This window comes from Papilio xuthus, unplaced genomic scaffold (genome assembly GCF_000836235.2).
Source record: "Papilio xuthus unplaced genomic scaffold, Pxut_1.1 DF827542.1, whole genome shotgun sequence".
Classification (NCBI taxonomy): Eukaryota; Metazoa; Arthropoda; class Insecta; order Lepidoptera; family Papilionidae; genus Papilio; species Papilio xuthus.
Genome location: NW_013531107.1, coordinates 2,400,600 through 2,425,900, shown reverse-complemented (window position 1 = coordinate 2,425,900; position 25,301 = coordinate 2,400,600). Strand labels below are relative to the sequence as shown.

Below are 25,301 nucleotides of genomic sequence, written 5' to 3'. Positions count from 1 at the left end.
TTTTTAATAAAAATCATTGTCATTAATTTATTTGTATTATGTTTAGCAGGCATTTTGGATGGTGCAAGTTTAGGCTTTAGGAAATTAAAGAATAAAAGTGGATAGTGTAAGAAATATTTAGATTACTCAGTGTACATAAGCATTTTGTTTGTAGAATAGAACAAAAAAATATACAGATTTGGTTTATTCCATCACTGGAATGTCATTAATAAATCCATAAAACTAAAAACTTATGTAGGCATAATATAGTTATACAAATCATTAGTTACAAAATATAAAGTAATATTTACATGATGACATCTCCCACATCACCACAACACTACCACCGTAACTAACATTTTGAGTCATAAGCATTACTTAGCAGTAATGAACCTCCTTCATGGAGTTGATTACAAACATTCATTATCAGATTATCAGTCTCAATATCCATTTATTAAGTACCTACGGTAGCTAAAATTTGGCAAACATTAGTTTTTAATCCTCTACTTTGATGTTGCTTTTGGTTATATTTTGATTCATTTGATCATTTTCATACTCCACAAAGTCATCAAACAAACTCGGCCATGCTTCATTATCATCATAACTGCTAAGGTCATCTCCAATGTATTCACAAAAGTTTAAAAACATGTACCAGGTGTCTTTAGGAATGCCTCTGATGTGAGGGTTTTTTTCAAGATACTTTAGCCATTTGTCAAGTATAGGTGGTTCATTGTTTGTGAAAACTAATCTCCATAATAATATAGCAATGTCTGCTGGCAATATTCGTTGTCCTATGCTAACATCTAAACCAAATTTGAAAGTGAATCTGTATAAATCCTTGAAATTCTCAGAATCCCTTGTCAAATCTGCTGTTATTTCATTTAACTTAGTTTGTACACCTTTGATTGAATCAGTTTTAAGGTTTTTCAGGCCTTGCACAAATTCCTGCCGTGTAAATCTACACATTTGACTAGCATTTAACTTCCAAGCAAGCACTAATACTTTGAAATCATCCGGATTCAACTGTAAATCATTACAAAGATTTTCAATTCCTTCAGCTAATATTGCATCTTCCAAAGAATCCTTGTATAAATCAAATAATTGATTAATTTTATTTTCAGATATTCTAGATTCATTTGAACTGATAGAAGACATAGTTCGGGGCAAAGACGGCAACTTTTGATAAAATGGCTTTAGAATCTTATCTGAATTTGTGTGTGATTTTTGTATAATTGTCAATTCTCCTGTGCTGTGCTCATTATATGAATTCACAGTATTTGCATTCTGCATATTTCTATGAGAATTAATGTTATTTTGATTATTGTGAAGCAATGGTTCTTCTTGTGGGTAGTCAGACACCATGACGGTGGGCACTTGATTTGTGGTCACAATTTCTCTCATCTCTGGAATACATAAAAAATAGATTTACATTTACAAGTAATACAAACAGTATAAAATATTATGTTAAATTTGTTATCAACTAGTTGACAGTAAGTTAAGAATTAATGTAGTTTTGTGTTTACATGTTTTTTATCATTTTATTAGATAAAATATCATAGTATCCATTTAAGCCTAAAATATCACGTTTGTTGTGAGGACATACATTAATCATAGATTATTTGTTGTACAATATACAATTTACCTCGAGGTAAATCAGTACATTGTTGTATTGACCAATTAAACAAAGTTATATTAACATTATATTTACAATACTTTTGAGTATATAAAATTAAAAATAATAAGTATAGTTCAATATTTATTATAAACAACTCTTTAGACCAATTATCACAAAAACAGCAATGATCAAAACTCACCATCTTTCTTCCTTTGAGTTGTAGCTATATCAGTATTGGCTTGGTCTTTGAAGCAACTTAGACAATGGCCCATTGGACAAAATGTGAAATACGTTCCACCAACACATAAACCCTTTATTCACTACACATGTACAATTTAATTTGTACACTATTCCAGAAATGCTATGAAACATAGTGATCAAGAAAATATTTTCAAAAACGTTAATTGTAATGTAGTATTTGCAATCTGTAAACAAAGAATGTTATTTATATTGTAAATTAAACATAATTATTCATTAAATTTATAACTTGTTAAAAACATTGAGTTTTATAATGTTACGTACCATTATTGCTTCCGTGTATTAAGAAAGGTCAGGTATAAATTACGTATTTTTGTTTCAAAACGTTCTTTCTAAACATAGTAAATATGAAAAAGATATACTAAGGGAAATATTAATTTCTTTCTAAATTTGAGTATAATAATTTTCAAAATATTTTTTCCTCGGGCTCGGACAGACAGACAGACGAATATTTAGACATAGACAAAGAGGACATAGACTATACTAGACACTAATTTGCATCACAGATAAAAAATAGCGAGAAACAAAAAAAATACATAAGGAAAACTAGAAGTATAGATTGTATAAAATATACCTATGTAACTATATACCATCTGGGCTTCCCTAGGTGTAAAAATAATACAATTTACAATCATCAGTTGAAATAAACAATTAAACAATCAAATTGTGTTAATTTTGGTTAGTTTAAAGAGTTTCTTATTTATTCTTTACAATTTTGGAGATAACTGGCAAACTGAACATAACCTACTCTATGATGATCAATGTGCATCAATGGCGCTTGGCTGTCGTTGAATCGCTAATCGCTCTTATTTTACATTTTATTTAGTTGTTTGTTCCATCACTAAGTATTTATTAATTTACCGGTATTAATTGTATTTTGTGTAATTATTCACGTAATATCATTTAACTTGTGATTCGTGAATTATTTAGAGCGTTAGAAGTGTTGTAATATCAATTGTAATAAACCTGCTTGCAAATCTAATTTGATCAAAATTGTTTTCCTTTATGAAGAAAAGGCTGGATACGTGAACATATGTTGTCATGTTACATGAAATTGAAATTTCTTCTTGCTTGTGGAAATGTCTGTACATTACAAATTTAAAAGTGCATTGGATTACGACACAGTCACTTTTGATGGACTACATATTTCTGTAGGCGATTTAAAAGCTGCCATATCACAGCAGAAAAGGATTGGAAAGACTTCAGATTTCGATCTTCAAATCACTAACGCGCAGACAAAAGAAGGTTAGTGTACAAAATTAAGCTTCATTTCTTAATAACATTTTCGATACGATCTATGGTTAAAATTTCTAGGTTATCCTACAGCATTATATTAAAATGTTTTTGTATTAAACTCCTGAAAAATGTATATTTTTAAATTACAGTTTATGTGGATGACCAGACCTTAATTCCAAAGAATACATCACTTCTTGTGGCAAGAGTTCCTCTTGCCCAACAACCTAAGAAACAGTGGGAAGGAGCTAATGCCAATTCATCATCATTGCACAAAGATGTTGCTGTTAACAAGGGACTGGCTGATCTGTCTCGCATGGAAGGTAGCGAACAGGATAAAATAAATGCTATGATATCACAATCCACTTTTGACTACGACCCTAGCAAGTAAGACTTATCTAAACTACCATTTAACTATGATTAAGCAGGTTAAAGGCAAAGATATTGTTAAATTCAAAATTATTATAATTTAATTATGGTACATTAAGTTTCTTAAAAAAGTCTAGCCATATATGCCAATAAAGCTGATTTAGAGAATTTTAGGATGAAATGTTACCATATTACTAACCCCCTGTGGGATAGAAAGACATACTTTTTTCAATTGTTGAATTTTTGTGGAATGTAACATTACTTCAAAGTAATTTTATTTACTTTGGTATCTTGTATACTTCTTTAAAAGCAAGTTATTATGTTACTGCATTATTTTAAAAAAAAAATCAAAAATAGAGATTTAATAGAGAGAGAGAGAGATTAATAAATTTTGGTCATAATATTTCAGCTATCAGAAAATTAGAGGACAAAATCAGAGAGGAGTTGTTCCTAGTAATTACATTTGTTATAAGTGTCAGAAGAAAGGTCACTGGATTAAAGACTGCCCAGCAGCAAATTCTGTAAGATTATAATTCACTTTGATAATATTTATTTGTTATTTAAACAGTAAAATGATATGAATAGAGTATGGAATTGTTTTACAGGGTGAAGCTATAGAAATAAGAAGGAGTACAGGCATACCTCGGAGTTTTATGGTACCAGTAGATGGTCCAAAAGCACCTGGAGCCATGATGACCCCAAGTGGTACATTTGCTGTACCAGCAGTTGATCAGTAAGTACACATTTTATTTGTTAAATAATATGAAAACAAACATAGTTTCATTAAATAATTTTTCGAAATATAACAAATTGTGCTGTAAATTCAAATATTTCACTTTGAAATAACATATCTTAAGGATGATATTCTGATTGAAATTAATATAATCCTTTCAAATATTTTATAGTGAGGCATACCTTGCCTCGGAGAATGCTGGTGGTGCTGACACTCCGACCAATGCACCAGCAGCTCCGGAGCCCACCATCCCTGATGAGCTGATCTGCAGCCTCTGCCGTGATCTGCTCACTGATGCAGTGATGATACCATGCTGTGGGAATTCCTTTTGTGATGAATGTAAGCTATGATTTTTAAAAATGTTCTTCCAGCAAAGAAATATTTCTACTGCTTTTGTTATATTAGAGAATAATTAGTTATAGCTACTTTAGATGTAATAGATATATTTTAATTCCTTACAGGTATCAGAGGAGCCTTGTTAGAATCAGAAGATCATGAGTGTCCTGATTGTAGAGAAAAAGAAATTGCACCAACAACACTTATCCCAAACAGGTACTTTTTTAATAAATCCTGTTTACACAGATTAGTTTGAAATGAAAATGGTTGCAAGCCCATGAATGAATGGAAGTCCTCTTTATTTGTCCTAATAATTTAATCATTAATATATGTGTTTGAATATATGGAGAATATTCATTGTAATATATCTATTTTTTATTTTAGATTTTTAAGGAATTCTGTATCGTCATTTCGCAACCAAACAGGCTACAGTAGGAGGGCGCCACATCGTCCATCTGCCGCGCCCCCGCCACCGGTAGCCCCGCCCCCTGCTATGGGTTTGTACCTACTATTTATTATTTCTCATGTGCTGAAATATTTAATTTTAAAATAAGTGCATTTATGTTATCTATGTTGATTTACTATTTATCTTTTTTACAATTCTGTCATAAGAACCAGCACTATAAAAATTATTATTTGTATTTTATAGTACTTTGGGATGTGATATTTCCCTGTCCTTGAACATATTACAAAACTTATTAATGTTTTGCAATAACTTTCCACCTAACTGCAGCAGTTTGACAACTTTTTTTTTCTTAGACTAGAAGAATTAAAAAATTATTTTTAAATATATTTATTTTGTGATAATGAGTAATGGAAACATGCGATATCAATTTGTAATAATATTTAGATAAAAATGTTAGATTCGTGTTATATCTTTGAATGTAATTCTTTACGTAATATCATCTCGTTCTCTATGAGATAATTTTGATTAGAATTTAAAGCAGTGAGATAAACATTGTTTATAAAACTTTGTTATTTTAATAAGTAATTATTTTATTAACATTTTATATGACAGAACTATATTATGTCTACTTTATTATCACAGGCTAGTATTTTTATGTTTGTGGTAAACATTGGTCATATGTTTCTCTTATTATGTTGGAATGAATGTTAATTTTTTTATTTCTATTAAGTTGGCTTCTCAGGAAAAAAAACTTTCTAACTATATTATTTTAGATGGTTTGTATACATTAAGATATTAAACAAAGTAATCTGATCCGGACTTGAACTTGAAGATACTTGTATCGTATAATTTGTGTTGTTAGTTTAGTGTAGATGAATAGTTGAAACTTTTATGACACAGATGTGCACCCCGCGGCCCCCGTGCAGGTGAACGGGCCGCCGCAAGAGGTCGCCGCGAACGCTGGTAAATGTCTCTCGCTATCTCCACACTATTCATTCATTATCATAGAATCGGTGTCGGTAGTGGGTTCGGTGCATGTTGACGTTTACTATGATTTACTTTTTTTTATTCTTTTTTGAGAACTTTTAACTTTAAATGAATGTTATAGATTTTGTAAGCTTTATATATTTTTGTTATATAGTTTTAGGCTAAAAGCATGTAATTTTTATTTGCTGTATGATGAAAAGTTTTTGTCGTTATTGAAACCAGCAGATTTTCATTGTTTCTAAAGGTTGGCTTTACGCTGTAACTCTGTAGTTTTGGGCTTAGAAATCCAAGAAATTTTTAAGTCAAATGGATTTTTTGTATTGCTACTGAAAATATTTTTGTAAAAATTTCCAATATACATTCAAAGTTGTTATAAACATATAAATCAAATTGTATATAAATTGATCTATTGATACATGAAATAAAAAATAATGTTAGTGAGATTTTGTACTTAAAGTTAATTTTGCAGTTATGTGAAATGTTGTGCCATTTCGGGTACTTGTTAATTCGTTATTGAAAAATAGTTGAAACTGATGAAGATATGAAAACGGTGTCAGTTATCGTGTTGTAAGCTGGTGACGTTTGACATAGATGCGGTCGGGGGCGGTGGGCGTGGCGTGGGCGGAGACGCCAATGGGCCGATCGTCGGCGGCGGCGAGCGCTGCAGGCCGGGGGCTGGCCGCAGCGGCCACGGGGGAGGGGATGTCTCGGAGTCGGAAGGCTCGGGCGACGACAACATCGTGGTGACGGTGCCGCCCGCTCACCACGCCCACGCTCACGTCCACGCCCACGCTCACGTCTACCCGCACGCCCACTCCCACCAGCATCCGCATCCCCATGGGCATCCGCACGCTCATCCCCACGGCCGTCGACACAACATGCACCGACCGACTCGATTAGGTACACCCACAAATCGACAACATCACATGCTTTTTATACTTATAATAAACCATTATGTTTATTATTCTTTTATGTACCAACATAAGTGAATTATTGATTTTTCTTAACCTCTATAATGTATATATGAATATGTATGATGTTGTTTTAATAAATTAGGTTAAACGCAGGTTACTGCGCGGTGCCTACCACATGTACTATACAAATGTTATATTATGGTTACAGAGCCGTGCGTCAAAATAACTTGAACTTATAATTGGGACGTACCAGAAAATACGTATAATACGAATATTTCATATAATGTTGCAAACACATATTGACATTAGATATTGCTAATTTAATAAAAAATTTAAGCTGTTGGTTTTTTGAGAACAAGTTAAAAAAGTGTTATTAATATTTATTTACTTCTTTAATTTATATGATATATGTTTTTGGTAATATTTCTGCATTTCTTTTTTTTTTGTTAATTTTAATAACAGTGATAAAGGCTGATGTATTAACCACATGTACCATTGGTCTGTTACATTTATTGAAAAGTTGTTACCTATTTGTGTTTTTATTTCATAAACCTGATACACATTGTAAGCCAGTTATAATTATTGCTATATAACTTCTTAATTTGAAATATAAAAGCATCTCAAAATATTTTTATTTGTTTCAGGACCTCCAGCTGCAATGAAACCACCAGGGCTTGATGCACCTCCGATTAATGTAAGTCTTGTGAAATGTTTAACAACTTTATAGTTATGGTTAAAGGTGATTATTATTGAAATTGAATGACATTGTTTTGTAGGGAACTACGTTTGGAACCAACGAGCATTTCGATATGAAATTAAAATATATTTTTTTTATAAAACAGATGCCACGTCTTGATGAGCAAAGAGCCAGTACTCCTACAATTGACGAGCGAAGAGATCCGATGTCTTCACAGGTGGGCTTTGTATTAATTAATTTATCTTTCCATGCAAAAATCACACTGTGGTTTTGCTAAATAACCAAAAATAGAAAAGTAGATTCTTTTTACATTATGATGATTGTTTAAATTCAAATATTAACAATCTAACGCATGTAACAATTTTCAGGTGATGTTCAATCGGGGACAACCACCGCCATTTGTCTCCGGCTTGCCGCCGCCGGTACAACGGTATCCCAAGTATGATTCAATTATTTTTTTAAAGTGTAGTAACTTTAACTATAGTGCCACAGCTTTTGTGAGTAATTGGTGTTGTCATTACAAGATTTATTATTACGAGGACTTTTACTATTAGAATTGTATTAATTTTGATCTTATTAATTTTTAATGTTCATTTTGTTATTTTTATTTTTTATGGCTATGAATTTTAATAATTTAAATTTTTTTATTTCCAGCCAACCGTACGGTCGTCACGGACCTCCGGGGCCGGTGTACAGCGACCGGTACCGACATCGCTTGGAGCCCTACCAGCCCCCGCCGCCCGGCATTAAGGACTCACCAACTAATGGGTAACAGTACACTTTCTAACTCTTTTATACGTGTGGGGTGACATTTTGTATTTGAACTTGTAGTTCATAGAGGAAATAAAGAGATTTGTTAAACTGTTAACACCAAATTGTGAATTCAACTAACAACGATAACTTTTTTAGTTCATTGAGTCGTGAATAAATATTATTGATGTAATTAGATGGATAGTAAATAGATCAGTCGTTTTTTTTTATCGGTCGGTCTATTAGTTGTTCAGTTTTTAATTTTTAATTTACCTCCCAATATAATGAATAGCTCGGGGACAGATGTAGCAAGTCTAAAATTTTTTGTAGTTTTTAAATTATTTTTGTAGACTTTCGAAGTATTATTATATATTGTAAGACATTTCTACAAGTATTAAATGAAATGTAAGGGTCTATCCTGTTTAGTGTTGTTGTTGATAGAGTCGTATATTTTGTATGTAGGGCCGGAGAGGACCCGCTCGAGGCGTTCAACCGGATGATACGTGAGAAGGAGATGCGAGCGAAGCGGCGCGAGGAGGAGCGCAGGCGCGCGCACTCCGGCTCGCGGACGCCGTCGCGATCTCGCACGCCGCGCTCGCCGCGTTCACCACGCTCACCACGCTCGCAGCGCTCACCACGCTCGCAGCGCTCACCACGCTCACAACGCTCACCTCGCTCCCTGCGCTCACCACGCTCGCCGCGCTCACCTCGAGCGCGTCCTCGCAGTCGCGCATCTAGCAGAATTCGGTATACTAGGTTCGTTGTATTTTATAATTCTCATTTGTATGTTAGTTTATGTATATTTTGATTAGTTTGTTAATTAGCCGTAATATTTGTTCTCAATGGTTAAATGTTGTAGATTGAAATTTATGTGTGCTTTTTCTTAATTCTCGTAACATTTATATAAAATTATTTTTTGTTGGTCACAATGGTAATTTATATAACGATTTTATTGTGTGCAAGTAAATTAATCAGAAAATATTTTAACAATGAATGGGATGTTTCTAAAATAATACTTTTTTTTACTAATTCTTTTTACTGGTGTATAGTAGTGTGCACTGTTTTTATGCTCTAGGAAATATTATCGTGCCTTTTAGATCTGAGCAAAGTAAAGCAAGCCTTCATAAGACATTAATTGAATTTATAAAACAGCTTTGTATAGAGATGGTGTCGTTGTGTATTGCAGATCGCGGTCTGCGTCTCGCGGCCGTGTGCGGCGCTCGCCCTGGTCACCTCGGCGTCGACGCACCAGAGACAGATCGGTCTCTTTGACACGGTAACTATCTATTGTACTATCATATTGAATGTTTATCTTACAACTACGGATAAAAGTGGCAAGTGTCATCAAATTATTTGAATACATAAATGTAATTAAACGCAGTATAAATCATTTTCTACTTTTACTATCCATGCAATCTTGTTAAAGAAATTTCTATTTTAAAATGGATTTACATTGTATTGTTAGGTCGCCGTCGCCACGACGCCGGCACCGTACTCCGCTACGGTATCGATCTCCGTTGCGGTCTCCGGGCCCGCGGTCCCCGCCGCTCCGGTCTCCGTTGCGGACGCCGCTTCGATCTCCGCTGCGGTCCCCGCTTCGGTCTCCGATCCGTTCTCTACCGCATTCGCCGCACCGTCCACCACCGCTTATGAGGTCGCCGCAGCCAAGACCGATGTCACCACATAGGTAAGGCTATCATTTTTTTACTCAAACTATATCAATGTTTGCTGCATAATATGATTGTAGAGATCTTTTTCAAGGTGATTTTTTTTTACTAGCACGAATATATGCGACAAGCGCGTACGTATCGACATCGTAAGATATATTCGGTGTACTTACGACTGATAGGGGGCGCTGCGAAAACTTTAATGCAAATTATATCGATGACTATACGATGGAGCTGGTCAAAATTTTTCGTGATAGACCCATATATATAACTCCACGTTAATTTTAGAATATTGTCGCAATGGAATGTTATAAACATTTTATGTTTTCAGATATGCCGGAGTGTATGATGAATTGTTATCGCCCCCGCGTCGTAGTGTTGAGCCGCCATACGGAGCCAGGTACGATTGTAAAAGTTTAACTAGTGACCGCGTCGCGCGCCATCGCACCGCTATAGCCGTCGCCTAACGCGCCCACACTTATTGCCGACCGGATCGAACCTGTGTTTGCGTATCCTGTGTCCATATGTACGGACTACGGTTTTATCATACATGTCATACATTATTTGTATGTATTGTTAATATATTTTATGTAATATTTAATGTATTTGTGTGATATTGTATTAAAAATTCATTGTTGCTGTCTACGGTAAGTACGTGCCTCGTGAATTTTGTACGTGATGCAGCGAACAACGATGCCAGTGGACCGAAGTCTTTCCTCATCAACATAATTAAGTTTTTGTTTATATTGAAATAGTTAATGATTTTACTTGTAAATATTAATTTTATCTAAAGTCAATCTTATGTAAACCATGTCTGTGATACAAAAATGTGATATTTTATAATGTATTTCTACCATATGTATGTTGACAATTATAAAGATGTAATGTAGTACTTATTTAATGTAATATATGTATACGCATCAATATGTTTATTCAACGCTTCATAAAGAACACGCTTTAATATATCCACATAGATTTTTATTTATTTTTATAGCAAGAAGTGGCAAATCCATGCTGGCGGCTACCTCATTTTGCTAGATAACGGAGTGTCCGATGCCCATAAGACTTATGTAACAATATATATCATTGCAAATGCTTCCTTTAAAGTCTTCTCCGCAACCCTTCCCCTCCTCTGCTTACTTTACTATTGTTCTAAATAGCGACGACGTAATTCAAGACAGTCACTGCCGATGACTCGCGTAGTGAGTTCAAACTAGTCCAGTAAAATGTATCCGAGAAGAGATCGTAAAAATCGTAGTGGCATGGAGCGTGTTAAAAACGTCAGTAACTACCTTAGCCTAGCTCGTCTCGCCAGTTTATATATGTCAATAGCACGAGCAAACAATCGAGTAAATTTAGACGGCTTCTGCTCATTTTCGGACCTCAGGCCCAAGTCGAGGACGAAACGATCTTCCCATTTTCCCAAAGATTCCTCGGTACTTGTTTACAATTTGCTTATATTGTTGGCCAAAAATTTGCCTATCCACAATTGAGCGTTATTAGCTTAAGTAGCCGTCAAGTAATTCTACGACTCCGGCGATTACGTCACGTTTCGTACCAAACGGTATGTTTCGTTCGTGTTGTGAGTTAGTATTCCTTTCTTGCAATCCACTCCTTGCGTCCTGGAACTTACTCCAGTTATTTTTGATGGGCCTTCTTTAATTTTTTTTCCATTTTGCACGATCGTTTTAAATGTGCATTTTTTAGTCCGCTTTGGGAGCGTTGCCAGACATGGTGTATGGTCTTACACTTGGGTGTTGTGCGCTAGTCAAATGTAGGGTAAAATATTCATTTACAATTAATTTGTATCAAAAATTATTAATTGATACTGAAACAAATTAATATTAACAAAATCGTTAAATGAACTTTGCTATTGTTTTTTCGTACAGAATTACTGCAACAACTGTGATATAGAATGCATTATATGTAATAATAATGACCTGATAACTTTCGTCAGCTTAGTCTTCCAAACAATAATAATATTTTTTTATCATACGTTCACATGCTAACTGTTTTAATATTGTTACGTCATTTGCATGCGTATTTTAATCTTTTTAATATTATCTTATAATTCAGACATATCGTCGAATTGTCATCATTAATCAATTTGATAAATGTATATCTTTAATAGTCGATAGAATATTATCAAATAACCTATTTATCTAGGGATTATAAATGTCGAAGGTCGTTTGAATAAATTTGTGATGCTAGTAAACTTTATCAATGTTAATTTCTAACGTTCTCTTTCGTCCAAAAAAAAAAAGTAATACAGCAATGAAAAACTATGTATCATAAGATTCAAACTTTATGGCGGATTGGCCCATTGTGGTTTGAGTAAAGCGCGTACGGCTGTGTCCATATTCTTTTAATGACAAATTCAATGGAAATTAGTATTTATGTATACTCATGTCACTGACAATGACCAAGATAGCCTAGAGTTCAAGGGACCGCAATATTTATTTCGCACACAGGTTTCTCTGTAACCCGTGTTTCTCGCTTATGGACGTCGTCCAGAGGGACCGGACAATGACCCGCTTATAGAGCTTTCTTGCTTATCTTACAGTCTACAGTGTAAAATCATAATGTGCACACCGTCTCGAAGATGAGAGCCGCCATAAAGTATGGACAGCATTGTAACACATTTTTTAATTTTTTAAGTATGAATGTAACTTGTTTCCCATAAAAAATTACTAAAAAACGAGAGAAGTAGAAAATATGTTGTTCAAAAAGTTTTTAATTAGAGTCCTATTCCACTAAGCGAATAGCTGCACGATTGCTTTTGCCATGGCGATCGGAAAAAGACAAGATTTTCACAATATTTCGTTTCGTATAGTTCATCTCAAAAACTGCCGATTATTAAATTGCATTATTAAATTACACGCACAACTATACTGGCACACATATATATTCGCCGCGCGGAGGTTTTTCGATGACTTCCTCTGTTTGCTCCGTATTATTGGAAAAAAAAATAACTTTTTTTATCAACCTTACTGACCATCTACGCGTGACGTCATGAAGCCATCGGCAAAGCTTCTGCGTACGAGTAATAGGTACGGATTATAGTCACGTTTTCGTACGCTATCGCCTGCAAACGGAAACGGTACAATACCGCTATCACTATTCATATCATTATTACTAATATTTGATATCTTAGAATAACAAAACTAGAATACTGTTTTAGTTACCTTGGGTTTCCATGGCATGGAAAACCGGTACGAAAAGATACCTCTGTTTTTAAGGTCAACGAACAGATGAGTGTATAATGAAAATGCAAGACTTTTTACTTAACAAGAACTCCAAGATATGAAGTAGTTGACGGATAATTAGTATGACGATATTGACTTGCAATTCACTGTGGATTTAGACAGTAACAAAACTTGTATTTACACATATTTTCATCTCTCACATTCTCTTTAAAAACACAGAGACAAAAATATGTGTATACACAAATGTTAGTTGAAACCCATTTTTAATATAACATACGACAAATGTTTAGCACTTGTTCTAAATTAGGGTTAAAGATTAAATGATTAGATGAATTATTTACAAACAGAAGTTTAATTAATAGAGTTTTTAAACGTATAAAGAACTTAGATAAGGTAAAAAGTACTTAATTCTTAATTTTTTTTTAAATTTTCACCTAGGCCAAGACTATACCGCGCAGATTATTCAGAACAGATTAAACAGCAAATGAACAGATAACCTTTAAAATAGCGTACCTAATCTTGATATTAAATTGCCGTAATACTTGTGTTGTTGTGTGTTCTTTGTCTCTTTTTTTTTCTAAATAAGTGAAAGAGATGATGATGAACGAGACTGAATTAACGTCTTCAAATATTTAATTGTTGTTCTTTTTGCAATTTTTACCAATTAAAGGTTAATCTTAATCAGTCATTGACGCTGTAAAATGTGATATTATGATAATAAAAACACTTTGTTGTAATCTGGTTTTTTATTTCTTTTTAACTATAGTGATATTTTTGTCCGTTATGTGCTTTCAATGTTAGTTGTATTTTTATGTAATGTTGTTTGTTGTTTTATGTAATGTTATTTTATTACGTGTATTATTACATAAGAGTTTTCATCAAATTGTTAAAAAAGAAATATTATAATGTAGCTTGCAATTTTTTTCTGTTATGTAAAAAAATCTTTGGCATGCGTTTGTCTAATTTTTTTTTCTTTTTTTTTGATGCTGTGTGTTAAATGTTGCTTCTGTATATTTATATTCTTGTTTTAATTGTACTTGTGTAAATTGTCAATTAAAATTTTTCATAAACCTTCTTATTATATGTAAGAAATTAAAATATGAATTTAAATTGTTTTGTCTCAGAAAATATTAGTCTGAAAATACTCCATGTTTTTAATATTTTAGTATAATAGTTTTAGGAGTTATTTGTTAATTATATGAACTGAATAAGATTTTTACTGTCTCTGCCCACCTCTCTGGATTTCTGGCGAGTATTATGTTGTTGTGATTCTTGTAATCGGTAAATAACTTGAAAGTCTACGTTATGGCATAAACAAAGTGATCCTATAAGGGTTCCGTTTTTTTCCTATGAGATACGGAACCCTAAAACGAGTCAAAAATGATTAAATTATACTATGATGATAATCAGTTTCGTGCCTTTGACCATTTGGCATGAGTAAAAAACCACGAACCTGTATGTTAGACAAAGTTGTACAGACGGGATTTATTTTTTAAGTTATTTGCCGGTTTACTATATCCATACATTCTTTATTGTTAACTAATATTTGTAACCACACTCTCCAAATTGTTATTACTATAATGTTCTTTTATTCATTGTTTCTTTTTATATCGTGGTTTGAATTCGTCCACTTCATATGTACGAGAGATGCACGTGACATCAAATGTTTGTATTTCATGAAATATATGTTTCATAAGTTTGATTATAGATATTTTTTGTTTTGCCATAGATTATCTTTGGTTATTTGTCCTTTAAAAATATGGATGTAAAAATTTTACAGTTTTGTGTCATAACTGCTCCTAATTGTAGCTTCTAATAATGTGAAATGTAATTATTTTGAGATCATTTGCAATTTCATGAAGTAGCCGTGTGTTTACCTTTCTATATAATTTTCATGTCATACTTTGAATATGAAACGATATGGCTAATTTTAAAATCAGGCCACGAATTTACAGTTAAAACTAAAATTATTTAATTTATTTAAAAGTAATGAAATAAACAATTTCATTAATTACATTACACAATAAAAATTGTTTCTATTCAGAATTTAATGATATGCTGTTTGTGAATGTTTTTACACTAATAAATGAAAATAAGACGTATTTGCTCCTTTATGTGATTTAATGTGCAACAATAAAAATAGTATATATTGTTATGCTATGATATGTTTTATATAATGTTAAATTATTTAAACGACTTTCTTGTGTTGTTATAATAATACTAATCGTGTTACACTAGTTTCTTCTTTTTCAGTGACTGCTTTTTACTACAGATGTTTACTACAGCGACGGCCTGTAATTAATCAGCACATTATCAAGGGGATAAATTTTTAACATCGCAAGCTAAAGAAAAGGATCGCCATATACTAGGCACTTGTAATATTCTCTATTTTATCTATACAAGAAATATTTCTTCATGATATTTTTGACCACGTTATGGTAAAATCATATGTAAGCATTATTTAAAAGTTAGTAACAAATGCCAAATAAAGTTAGCTCCAAAATAAAAAAGGTAAATTCTTTAGGTTAATTGTCATTTAACAGGTTTGGTTAACATCATGAGAAATAACAAATTTGTGAAGAACAAGCAAGTGTTCTTTCGCAAGTAGCGCCAAAAGTTTGGGTTTTTTCAAGAAACATTTTGTGTAGGTACTTAAGTAATATAACCATAAGAATAATTCTTAGAGGAACAAGTAAAATCCTTTCAAAATTTGATATGCATAAACCGGTTCGATTCGCGAGGCAATAAATAGGTTAGTTATACGTATTTACCAGAATTTCGTACATAGTGTAAGATGAGTATGTTTTTATTTACAGATATGGGCCGAGAAATAATGCGCCTCCTCCGACATTTCCTCCATTGGGAGCTAAACCAATACCTCTTTTGGGTAGTCTTCCGGTGCGAACTGAGCCTCCGCCGGGATATCGAGGACGCTTTGACGGCCCGCCTTTCGAAGATATTCCACCTGGCGTGGAGCCTCCTGTGCCTGGTTTCGAGCCATCACCATTTGAGAAACCTGCTTTTGGTCCGCCGGGTTCTTTGGAACGTGATAGAATTTCAGGTTCAGGTTATAGAGATGGGTATAGGCCACCCCCATACGCCGATGGCCCTGCTGGGTACCGAGATATGCCAATACCTCCTGCCCAGAATGAAATTCCAGTACATATTCCAGACCATGCCCCGCGTTACCGTGATAATTATAGACCTGGTCATGGCTACCGTGATCAAGGCCCTGCACCGTTCAGAGATGCCGGTCAGTCTTATAGGGATTCTGGTCCACCAGGACTGCCATACCGCGAAAGTAACTTTAGAGGAGGTCCGCCTCCGTCATTCCGTGACAATTCTTATCGGAATGCGCCATACAGAGATGGTAACTATAGGGACACAGCGCCTCATAATTTCCGCGATCCCAATGTACCGTATAGACCGCCTAGTGCTGATCCTCGAGAGCCCATTCCTCAAAATTACCATGACCCTAATTATCGCGAAGGGTTTAGAGATGATAATAATGCCGGTAGAGATGCGATGCGAACTGGTTATCGCGCTAATACGCGTAGTAGGGGCGGAAGTAGGCGTAATCCAAATCTCGAACATGACAAACATAGAGATGCACGTGAGCGTGACAGATTCAATGAGAACAGAGAACCACCGTCGGAAAAAGGAGAACGATCACGAGATATGGAGAAACGACAGGCTTATGAAAAAAGAGAAGTACGAGAAAAAGAACGTGAATATGATAAAGAAAGAGGTCGTGATAAGGTAACACCCGATAAAAAAGTACGGTCCTCGCCAAAACGCACACGGGAAAAGAAGCGCAGTGAGTCTAGAGGCCGTTCGAGAGATCGCGATCGTGAAAATCGACGTGATAAGAAAGATGATCGTTCTCGCGATAGACCCTCTTCCGAAAGAGGCAGAGATCATAAAGATAAGGAAAAAGAAAAGAAAATCAAGGACAGAAAGAAGAAAAAACGGGAAAAGGAAAAAGATAACGAAAAGAAAAAGAAACGCGATAAAAAAGAAAGAAAAGAAAAAGAGTCCACTAAAAAAGATGACGAGGACAAAGAAAAAACTGATAGTCAAATAGAAAATAACGAGCCTGATAAGCAAGAAATAAAGGAAGAAAAACCTATAACAAACAATTTCGTTCAAAGTGAACAAGTTTTGGAAAAAGATATACAACCAGAGAAATCCGAGCCAGCTGTAGAAAAATCTAACGAAGAATTGTACGGTGGCGAATCTGCAGAAGCTGTGGACAAAGAAATAATACAAAATTACGTAAAAATTGAAAACAAAAAAGAGCAATCCTTCGAAATTCAAACTGTAGACACCAGTAATAAAGATGAACCGTTTGACGGAATAGAGCTTCAAGCAGTTACTGAAGACTTAGATGTAGACATCGAAGGTAACACCGGTCAAAGTAAGGAAATGCTGGCACCTTTACCCGAATTATCTAAATGGGAAGTAGATGATGATAATGTAGAAAAAGCCAAGGAACCTGGTGAAATAACCTCACCGGAAGAAGAGGAAGACGCTGGTAAAGTCACATCTGAAGTTATTAAGCGGGCCGAAAACGCTATATTTGCAAAAGCCATTAGTTCATTGCGGCCTATAGAAATTAAAAAAATAAGCAGTGATCGCGTAAAATTATATGGAGATGAAATGCAACAAAAAAATTCCATGAACAATATTCAAATTACTGTTCCCGTAGTAGATTCTGAACAAAGATCTATTGAATTAAGCGACAGAAACAGGTATTCTAAAACCCCCCCACCGCGATTGTCCGTTAAAGAAAGATTAGGTGGAAAGGTGGAAGACGTACGTAAAACTAGAGAAATGCGGTTAGTACAAAGTACCGTTGAAAGAGTGAAGTCTAGGTCTAAAACGCCTAAAAGAGAACACGCTTATCGCAGAGTGACAGTTGAAAAAGAAAAAGAAAGTAAAACTGGTTCCCACGGGAGATCGGGAACAACTAAATCTGAAAGACGTGTTGACAAAGAAGATCAGAACAGAAATTCAGATTCTTATCGAGGTGGCGGTGATTCAAAGAAAAAGGAATTCGATAGAAATATAAAACATGAAAAGAAATCAAATGTTGACGACAACTTTGGCTCGCGCCATCGTGATCGTGCCATCTCGAATGACATCTCAAATGACATAAAAAGATCGAATGCAGAGCGCGAAAGAAAGAAATCTATTTTAGACGAAGCTCATTTTGAACCAGATTATGACGAGACTCTTGAATCTGACAACGATACTAAAGAGGATAACAGCAAGAAACGCGAACGTTCAGCTTCACCAAGTGGAGCCGGCGATGCTAAAAAGGCAAAGCTGGAAGATACCATCAAGCTGGATTTAACTAACGTGAAAAAGAAACCGGAATCTGAAAGTGAGTCTTCTAGTGAATCTGATGGAAGCTCTTCATCATCTTCTTCGGATGCTCGCAAACGTAAGAAAAAGAAGAAACGAAACAAGAAAAAGAAGAAACGCGCCGCTAGTGACAGCGACAGTGACTCGGACTCAAGTTCCGACGACCATAAGAAGAAGAAAAAGAAGCGTAAGCATAAGAAGAGATCTAATAAAAAGAAGAAAAAGTCTAAGCATAATAAGTAAATCACAAATGGATGGAAGTGGATACTTTTTTTTATATTTTATGTATCTGTGTAACTTTTTACCGTAATAATTATAATTAATATGATTAACGCGCATTTGGCAGTACTACTTACTGCAGAGAAAATTTTTATGTTTAGAAAATTTATTATCTCTACGTCATGTAAGATTATTAAGTAATAAATTGAAATTGAATTAAATGTTGTTTTATTTAAGAAAAATGTATCATCCCGCTGTTTTGGATTTACTAGCTTTTTACTAGCTTATATTATATTATAACATTTTCGTATACCATACAATATCCACTGTAAACTTTTTATCAATGATAGTTGGCAATAGTAATTAACTTACCAACTCGTTATAATATCAAGATAGCGTTTTAGAGGTGTTATTGATAAGTGTATTTTTTTAACCAAAATAATGAAACCCAAACCTTTATATTTAAAAAAAAGCTTTTATTATTTATAAACTAGGATACAATTATTTGCTATAATAGATTTAACACTGACTTTTAACAATCCATTATAAAAAAAAGCGATGCGACGTATACAAATTCGGGCGTGCATTGGTACGCTTTTGAATATACAGATCTTTTATGTTTTTTGCTTCGTGTTAGTGAAATATAAAAGTTCGTATAATAGGCCTATAACATAAATGTGAAACAATTATAACACGATATAATCCTTTAAATTAATTTTATTAATTTCACTTATTCATAAAATAATTATTAACGTATAATATATTTAGTTTCGTTTTATAACTTTGGCTTTCCTCTTCTATAGCCGCCCGTTAGGCAGAGCCCTATATGGTGGAACCAATTCTTTCTCATTTGCTGTCTCTCGTATTTGACTTCGCGACGGAATTGTTTCCATTCTTCAAACAACTCCGGTTCCTGGGGGCCGTACGTAGGCTTTTTACTAAAAGCTGTTTTGACAGTCTGTAAAAATAAATTTAGATTTTAGTATTGCAAGTTAAATATGCGTATTTTATCAACATGTATTCAAATGACGTTTAAATCATGTAAACTATAAAACAACATATTACGTTGATTCTGCCTTATTTTTCTATTTTAAGTGATTAATTGTCATATTCAGAGTGCGTAAATAGTCACAAGTAAAGGAGTTAATATAAGAATGAGAATGCCGAAGCATGAGAATGCTAAAATAACCATAAAACACTTAGTTTGTGGCAGTTGCAGGTTAAATGGCTTACGTATATTGTAATATACATACCTCAACTACACTGTTAGATCTATATTTCCATAAAGCGTGTGCGATAAAGAGAGGAATTAAAGCTATTCCAAGATATTGCATGAGATCGCCAGCGACTGAAAAAAAAAATCATAAATCATATTACGTATTAAACCTTAAAGCTATGTTATTGAATATATACTTAATTTTGTTTGATGTCTACAGTGTTTTATCAGCAAATAAATTCCTTAAAACTAACAACATCCAATTCATACGATAATCTTAATCTTTACTAGTTTCAAATATAAGCAACAACCTTCAATAAGTAATTATTCATAATAAACTTAATCTACGTTGATAAATTTGACATTTAATCGTCGAGCAATAACCTATTTTGTGTTATCGTGTTTATTGCGTTGCTATTTTATAAATGAAATGGAATACCAAATTCTTTATACTATAAAAGATTTTGTGCTTTGACGCTACGGTAACGCCTTTTCTCCGTTACTTTTGTCACTTACTTCCAGATTTAAGATTAGTTTATTTCTGTGGTATCGTTACTTACTGTAAGCTGGTTGTGGATAGTAGTAATCCTCTCCGAAAGTAAGAGTGCCGGTAGTGGCGAGGGCATAGAAGAAAACAGCGATCATAATAAACGGCGTTACTATTGACCAGCAAATACGCCAGTAGAATGACGTTTTCAGCCCCAACATAAACTCTATGTCCGTACATAAGTTTTCGAGACCTGAAAAGATTTTTTTTTCATAAGTTTTACGACAAATGTGCAACTTCAGGCAGATTTAAAGATAGACGCGGCCTTCGACTCCTATAAAATAAATGAACATCGAATATTATACTTACCATAAATCCAAAATACGCCGATAGTCTCAATGATAGCTGCGAACAGTCTCATAAATGTCCCTCCGTAATGGTCAACCAACTCTAATATGTATTGACCACCCTAAAAAAATAAAAAATAATTTACATGAGACCTTTATAAAACAATAATCAAAATGGGTATTCAAATATGGATTAAATAACCCATAATTTCTATAACGTCTATAGCAAGTTGGAAACTTACCGGAGTGACGTAAACTAGTCCTACAAGGAAACCTACAGAGCAACTCATAGCAGACATGTATAACGTCGGTATTCTTGGAAAGGCGTCCAAAAGAACTGTATTGACAGTGGAGAGTAAAGCGACGCCGGATCCCACGCCTAATACCGCCATCATGAGGAAGAAAAGTACCGCGAACAGCTACAAAAAACATAATTTATCTATAAAAAAATATTAACTCAAACCAAAGAGTACTACTACCCAGTGAACCTACGTACAGATTTGAATTTGTGCATACTCAAAGCATGAATAAAAAGTGCTACGGAGCTACGTAATGCTAAGTACTACGCTATTTCATAAGAAGAACTAAACTCAAACGATTATCAGTATACAAGACTTATTGTATTTTTTAATTAATTACAAATTCTGAGACAAATTCATTAGAGATGTATAACATGCACTGGAAATATAGTGCTACGAAGCTACGTGCTACGAGATTTTGACAAGAATACGTAGAAGAACTTTGTAATCGATTGTCACTATAATACGGATAGCACATGCATATTTCTATTTTTACGAGAGATAATTTCAAGTAGAATTGTAAAAAGAATTAAATGTGAGAAAAAAACGCTACGAGAACATGCTACGCACTGCATACTTTCGCAAGATGTACTTCTTAACACTTTTATTTGTGGAAACATAATAATTTTATTGTAGTTAATACCTGAGGCACAACTGGAGATTTGGCAATAGCGTCTGGGTAAGATATAAACGCGAGGCTGGTACCTCCCGCGCCGATGACCTGACCTACGTCATCGTAGTTTAGCTCGTATGCCAAGTTACCCAGCACTCCGAAAATTGTTATACCTGATATAAGACTCGTGAACGTATCTAAAGTTGTTACGATCATAGAATCTCTGTAAGGAAGAGAAAGTATTCATAAACTAATCAATATCGCTTTTTTCTGACTGATGATAATGTCAATCATAACCATTCATTTCGTATTATATTAGTAATGATTGATCGACAAGATTTGTTTTATTTGCCGGATTAAATATAAACATACATAATACAAACATACTTTTGTAATATACACAATTATATAACTTCGTTTCGGGCGACAGCCAATTGTAAAAAAAAAATCTTGTGTAGTCATTGCGTTTTTCCAGCTATATTCTACAACTATGCCGAATCTCATCCTGCATATTTTCAGATCGGTGCGTCCGTTCTGCAGATACCTTCTAACAAACATCCATCCATCTATACATCGAAACATTCGCATTTATAATATTTGTAAAATTTCGAAATTAAAATGTACACAGAAAAATCTTAGTAACCGTGCAGATAAAAAAAAACTGTTATAACGTACCTGTAGACATTTTGTCTGAAGCCATTGTATGACGAAAACATAATCAATGCACCAGAACACACTGATAATGAGAAGAATACTTGTGTCACGGCTGCATACCAAACCTACAATGTAAAAAAAATATATTTACAATAACTTACAATGAAAATTGGTATACTGTTTACATATAAATGAATATTAAATCGACTTGTGTGAAAGGGATCCCGTAAATTATATTTGGATAGCTTTAAAATACAAGGTGAACAAAAAAGAAAACTTACTCTAATCTCAAGGATCTTATTCCAATCTGGCGTCACGAAAAATAGAATTCCATTAGCAGCTCCGGGTAGAGTAACAGAACTATAAAATATTACAAAGAATTAATAAAACAAAATAACGCTGACATCTGTCATATTTTACAGAGGAATTTATTTCCCATAATAGCTAGAACAATTTCTGTATATGAGAGAAAGTGACAGAATACATATCGATAAATGAAAAATACTAACCGAATAAGTAAAATTATCATAACAACGTAAGGAAAAAGTGCGAGGAAGTAGGAAGCTTTGCCTGAACTCTTAACTCCTCTCGCGACGATTACGAAGATTATTATCCAAGATGCCAACAGGCATAGTGTTAAGTCCCATAGAGGAACACCTGATGAATAAAGAAATACATTTTAGGTTATCATACGACGAATTACATATAGAAAAGTCATGTGCAACGGTGAGTTTTTACTGCCGTGACACTTGTATGACAATATTTGTATTGGCATCCTATTCATTGATAAAAAAAAGCTAAAAGAGATATAAATATGTATTATGACAGTTCATACCGTATGTGTTATAAGTAAGTTAAATAGCTGACTACCTTGTAACTTATTTTTGTACTTACCAATACCATCATGAATGCCATCAGATTGACGTAAGACTGTTTGCCTGCAAATAAAAATTAGAGCTATATCTTTTTGCTATTTGCGTATCATAACAAATGTAATTAAATCTAACAGCAGCATTAGCCGATTTATAAAATTGTGTCAAATTCATGTCATAATGCGCTTCTAATCAAACGACAAAATTGACCAGATTTATAGATTATATTAATGAGTACTTATCGAATAATTACATCAAGCCGAAAAGTGCGCAATAGCTTAGAGTTAGTTTTATAGTGATAAGACTTTAGAATTTACGATATTATAGGATTACAGATTATATCCCTTTTGTAGTATTTTTCAACATACCAAAAGCAATACCAAATATTTTAACGTAATTATTTTCTAAACTAGCAAATATTTTTGCTTGATCATTTTGTTTTTGTTATTTAAAACACAGAAAAGGTAAAATATAAGTAAAAGAGTAGAACAGAGCATGAATCTGAAGGCAAAATTTGGCCAGGGAATATAACATAAATATTTTCATCATTTACTTACGTGAAATATAACTCGGCACTGCTCACTGGATTGCCCTGTATAGAACTCATATTAACGGCTTCACCAGACGGGACACAGTTAAGCCATGAGGCGTCACACAACGCCCAAGGTAGAGGCGATTGGAAACTCATAGCCAAGTAGAAGAAACATAAAGCGATGATTGAAACATAATAGGATAAAACGTATGCGGCACTTAAGGCTTGAACATAGCCCGTACCTGTAAAATAAAAATGTCATTAGTCATGGTCAGACAAAAGGCTGACATGATGGGACATTAATTTAAGCATATATTTGTCTGTGACGTAATTGGTACATACCTTTCATGGCAGGCGATAGAGCCCATATTTTGACACAGTTACTGCTACTAAATTGACCCAGTACAGTTTCCAGGTAGTACATCGATTTACCGATGATAAGAAGGATAATTATATAGGGTATTAGAAATGCTCCGCCACCATTTTGGTAGGCTACGAATGGAAAACGCCATACGTTGCCTAAACCAACTGAGGTGGCGATGCATGACATTAGAAATTCTAATTGATTATCCCATTTTGGTCGTTCAGGTGTAGCGTTTTTATTTTTAGTCTGTAAAATATAACATTATTATGACTGTTATATAAAAATATAAAGTTAAGAACTATTTTATTAATTTTATTGGATACATATTAATAATAAAAAGAGGGTACTTTTATATTACAGCAACTTTAACATTAAGACGTCAAATAGCAGGAGTGCTGTTATGTGTAAACACTGCTATGTCGGGATGAAATTGAATAATCGCCATAAAAATTCGTGAATTAGTTTAATGTGAGTTTTAACTACAAAGATACACTTTCTTTGACTATCGTGAATTACTTTAGTTTAGTGTTATTGTAAGTGATTATATGAAAAAACTATGGTGAAAATGTGCAAAAATATCGTTTATTTGTACGCAGTGAAAGCCGAAGTTCAAGAATTAGCGTGAGTATTAAAATAACTTACTTGTGGCTTTTTAGATTCGACGTCGCTTTTCGACTGATCTGCTGTTTCGGGAGCCGCATCGTATGCATTATTCCATTGACCTCCACCGTCATCTTTCGCGTTACTATTTTGTGAATCCTAGAACATTTACAAAACATTTTTTTATATTTAAAAATGCTATGAAATCGTAGGCACAGAAACAATTGATACAAATATCGGTAATCACCATTGATAGTGGATGTCGCACCAACGCGCAGCAATGCGCTAACTCTATAAGTAAACTTGGCCAAATGTCTCCACGTACACATTGCAACATCAATAAATCAATCAGATAAAAAGTTTAAGATTACAAAAATTTATCATGTTTCTATCTTCACCTGTTTATGAAGTAATTTGGCTTGTATTTATTATTCTTGATTAAATATATCAATAACTCGGGTAACAATAAAACACATTTGCCCTGATTAAGGAAAATGCTTGGTATACTTTAAAATACCTATTAGAAATAATAAAACAAGTAGGTATTTGTAACGTCTTTCATATTTAACTATAATTCAGTT

The 25,301-nt window shown here is 33.8% G+C and overlaps 3 protein-coding genes across 3 annotated transcripts; 1 reads left to right on the top strand and 2 right to left on the bottom strand.

Annotated features, from left to right (window-relative positions):
* Nucleotides 1-16: 16 nt before the first annotated feature.
* SCCRO3 (defective in cullin neddylation 1 domain containing SCCRO3) lies at nucleotides 17-2,231 on the bottom strand. The gene is made up of 3 exons (XM_013313558.1): nucleotides 2,117-2,231; nucleotides 1,794-2,019; nucleotides 17-1,382 (listed from the first exon to the last, which is right to left on the bottom strand). Exons 2-3 carry the CDS (start codon nucleotides 1,864-1,866, stop codon nucleotides 475-477), a joined length of 981 nt encoding a protein of 326 aa, XP_013169012.1. The 5' UTR covers nucleotides 1,867-2,019; nucleotides 2,117-2,231; the 3' UTR covers nucleotides 17-474.
* A 384-nt stretch (nucleotides 2,232-2,615) lies between these two features.
* On the top strand, nucleotides 2,616-18,881 carry snama (something that sticks like glue). Its single transcript, XM_013313788.1, has 17 exons — nucleotides 2,616-3,097; nucleotides 3,238-3,472; nucleotides 3,864-3,975; nucleotides 4,060-4,187; nucleotides 4,360-4,526; nucleotides 4,649-4,739; nucleotides 4,908-5,020; nucleotides 5,830-5,892; nucleotides 7,475-7,524; nucleotides 7,673-7,744; nucleotides 7,896-7,966; nucleotides 8,182-8,295; nucleotides 8,740-9,033; nucleotides 9,464-9,553; nucleotides 9,743-9,964; nucleotides 10,276-10,344; nucleotides 15,967-18,881. Exons 1-17 carry the CDS (start codon nucleotides 2,932-2,934, stop codon nucleotides 18,758-18,760), a joined length of 4,851 nt encoding a protein of 1,616 aa, XP_013169242.1. The 5' UTR covers nucleotides 2,616-2,931; the 3' UTR covers nucleotides 18,761-18,881.
* Nucleotides 18,882-19,435: 554 nt separating this feature from the next.
* Nucleotides 19,436-25,053, bottom strand: LOC106119192 (sodium-dependent nutrient amino acid transporter 1-like). The gene is made up of 14 exons (XM_013314097.1): nucleotides 24,968-25,053; nucleotides 24,763-24,879; nucleotides 24,099-24,366; nucleotides 23,782-23,998; nucleotides 23,247-23,290; nucleotides 22,862-23,009; nucleotides 22,634-22,712; nucleotides 22,374-22,477; nucleotides 21,729-21,921; nucleotides 21,029-21,205; nucleotides 20,809-20,908; nucleotides 20,513-20,692; nucleotides 19,990-20,084; nucleotides 19,436-19,694 (listed from the first exon to the last, which is right to left on the bottom strand). The coding sequence occupies exons 1-14, from the start codon at nucleotides 24,968-24,970 to the stop codon at nucleotides 19,512-19,514; spliced, it is 1,908 nt and encodes a 635-aa protein (XP_013169551.1). The 5' UTR covers nucleotides 24,971-25,053; the 3' UTR covers nucleotides 19,436-19,511.
* Between the last annotated feature and the right edge of the window lie 248 nt (nucleotides 25,054-25,301).

Coding starts and splice junctions, on each gene's coding strand:
- SCCRO3 (XM_013313558.1), bottom strand. CDS start 1,866: ATGGGCCATTGTCTAAGTTGCTTCAAAGACCAAGCCAATACTGATATA. Junction 1,383..1,793: donor AACTCAAAGGAAGAAAGATG/GTGAGTTTTGAT, acceptor TATGTATTCCAG/AGATGAGAGAAATTGTGACC.
- LOC106119192 (XM_013314097.1), bottom strand. Junction 23,999..24,098: donor TCTATCGCCTGCCATGAAAG/GTATGTACCAAT, acceptor TTTATTTTACAG/GTACGGGCTATGTTCAAGCC. Junction 21,922..22,373: donor TTCAGACAAAATGTCTACAG/GTACGTTATAAC, acceptor TCTTCCTTACAG/AGATTCTATGATCGTAACAA.
- snama (XM_013313788.1), top strand. CDS start 2,932: ATGTCTGTACATTACAAATTTAAAAGTGCATTGGATTACGACACAGTC. Junction 4,740..4,907: donor ACAACACTTATCCCAAACAG/GTACTTTTTTAA, acceptor TTTTTATTTTAG/ATTTTTAAGGAATTCTGTAT. Junction 8,296..8,739: donor AAGGACTCACCAACTAATGG/GTAACAGTACAC, acceptor TTTTGTATGTAG/GGCCGGAGAGGACCCGCTCG.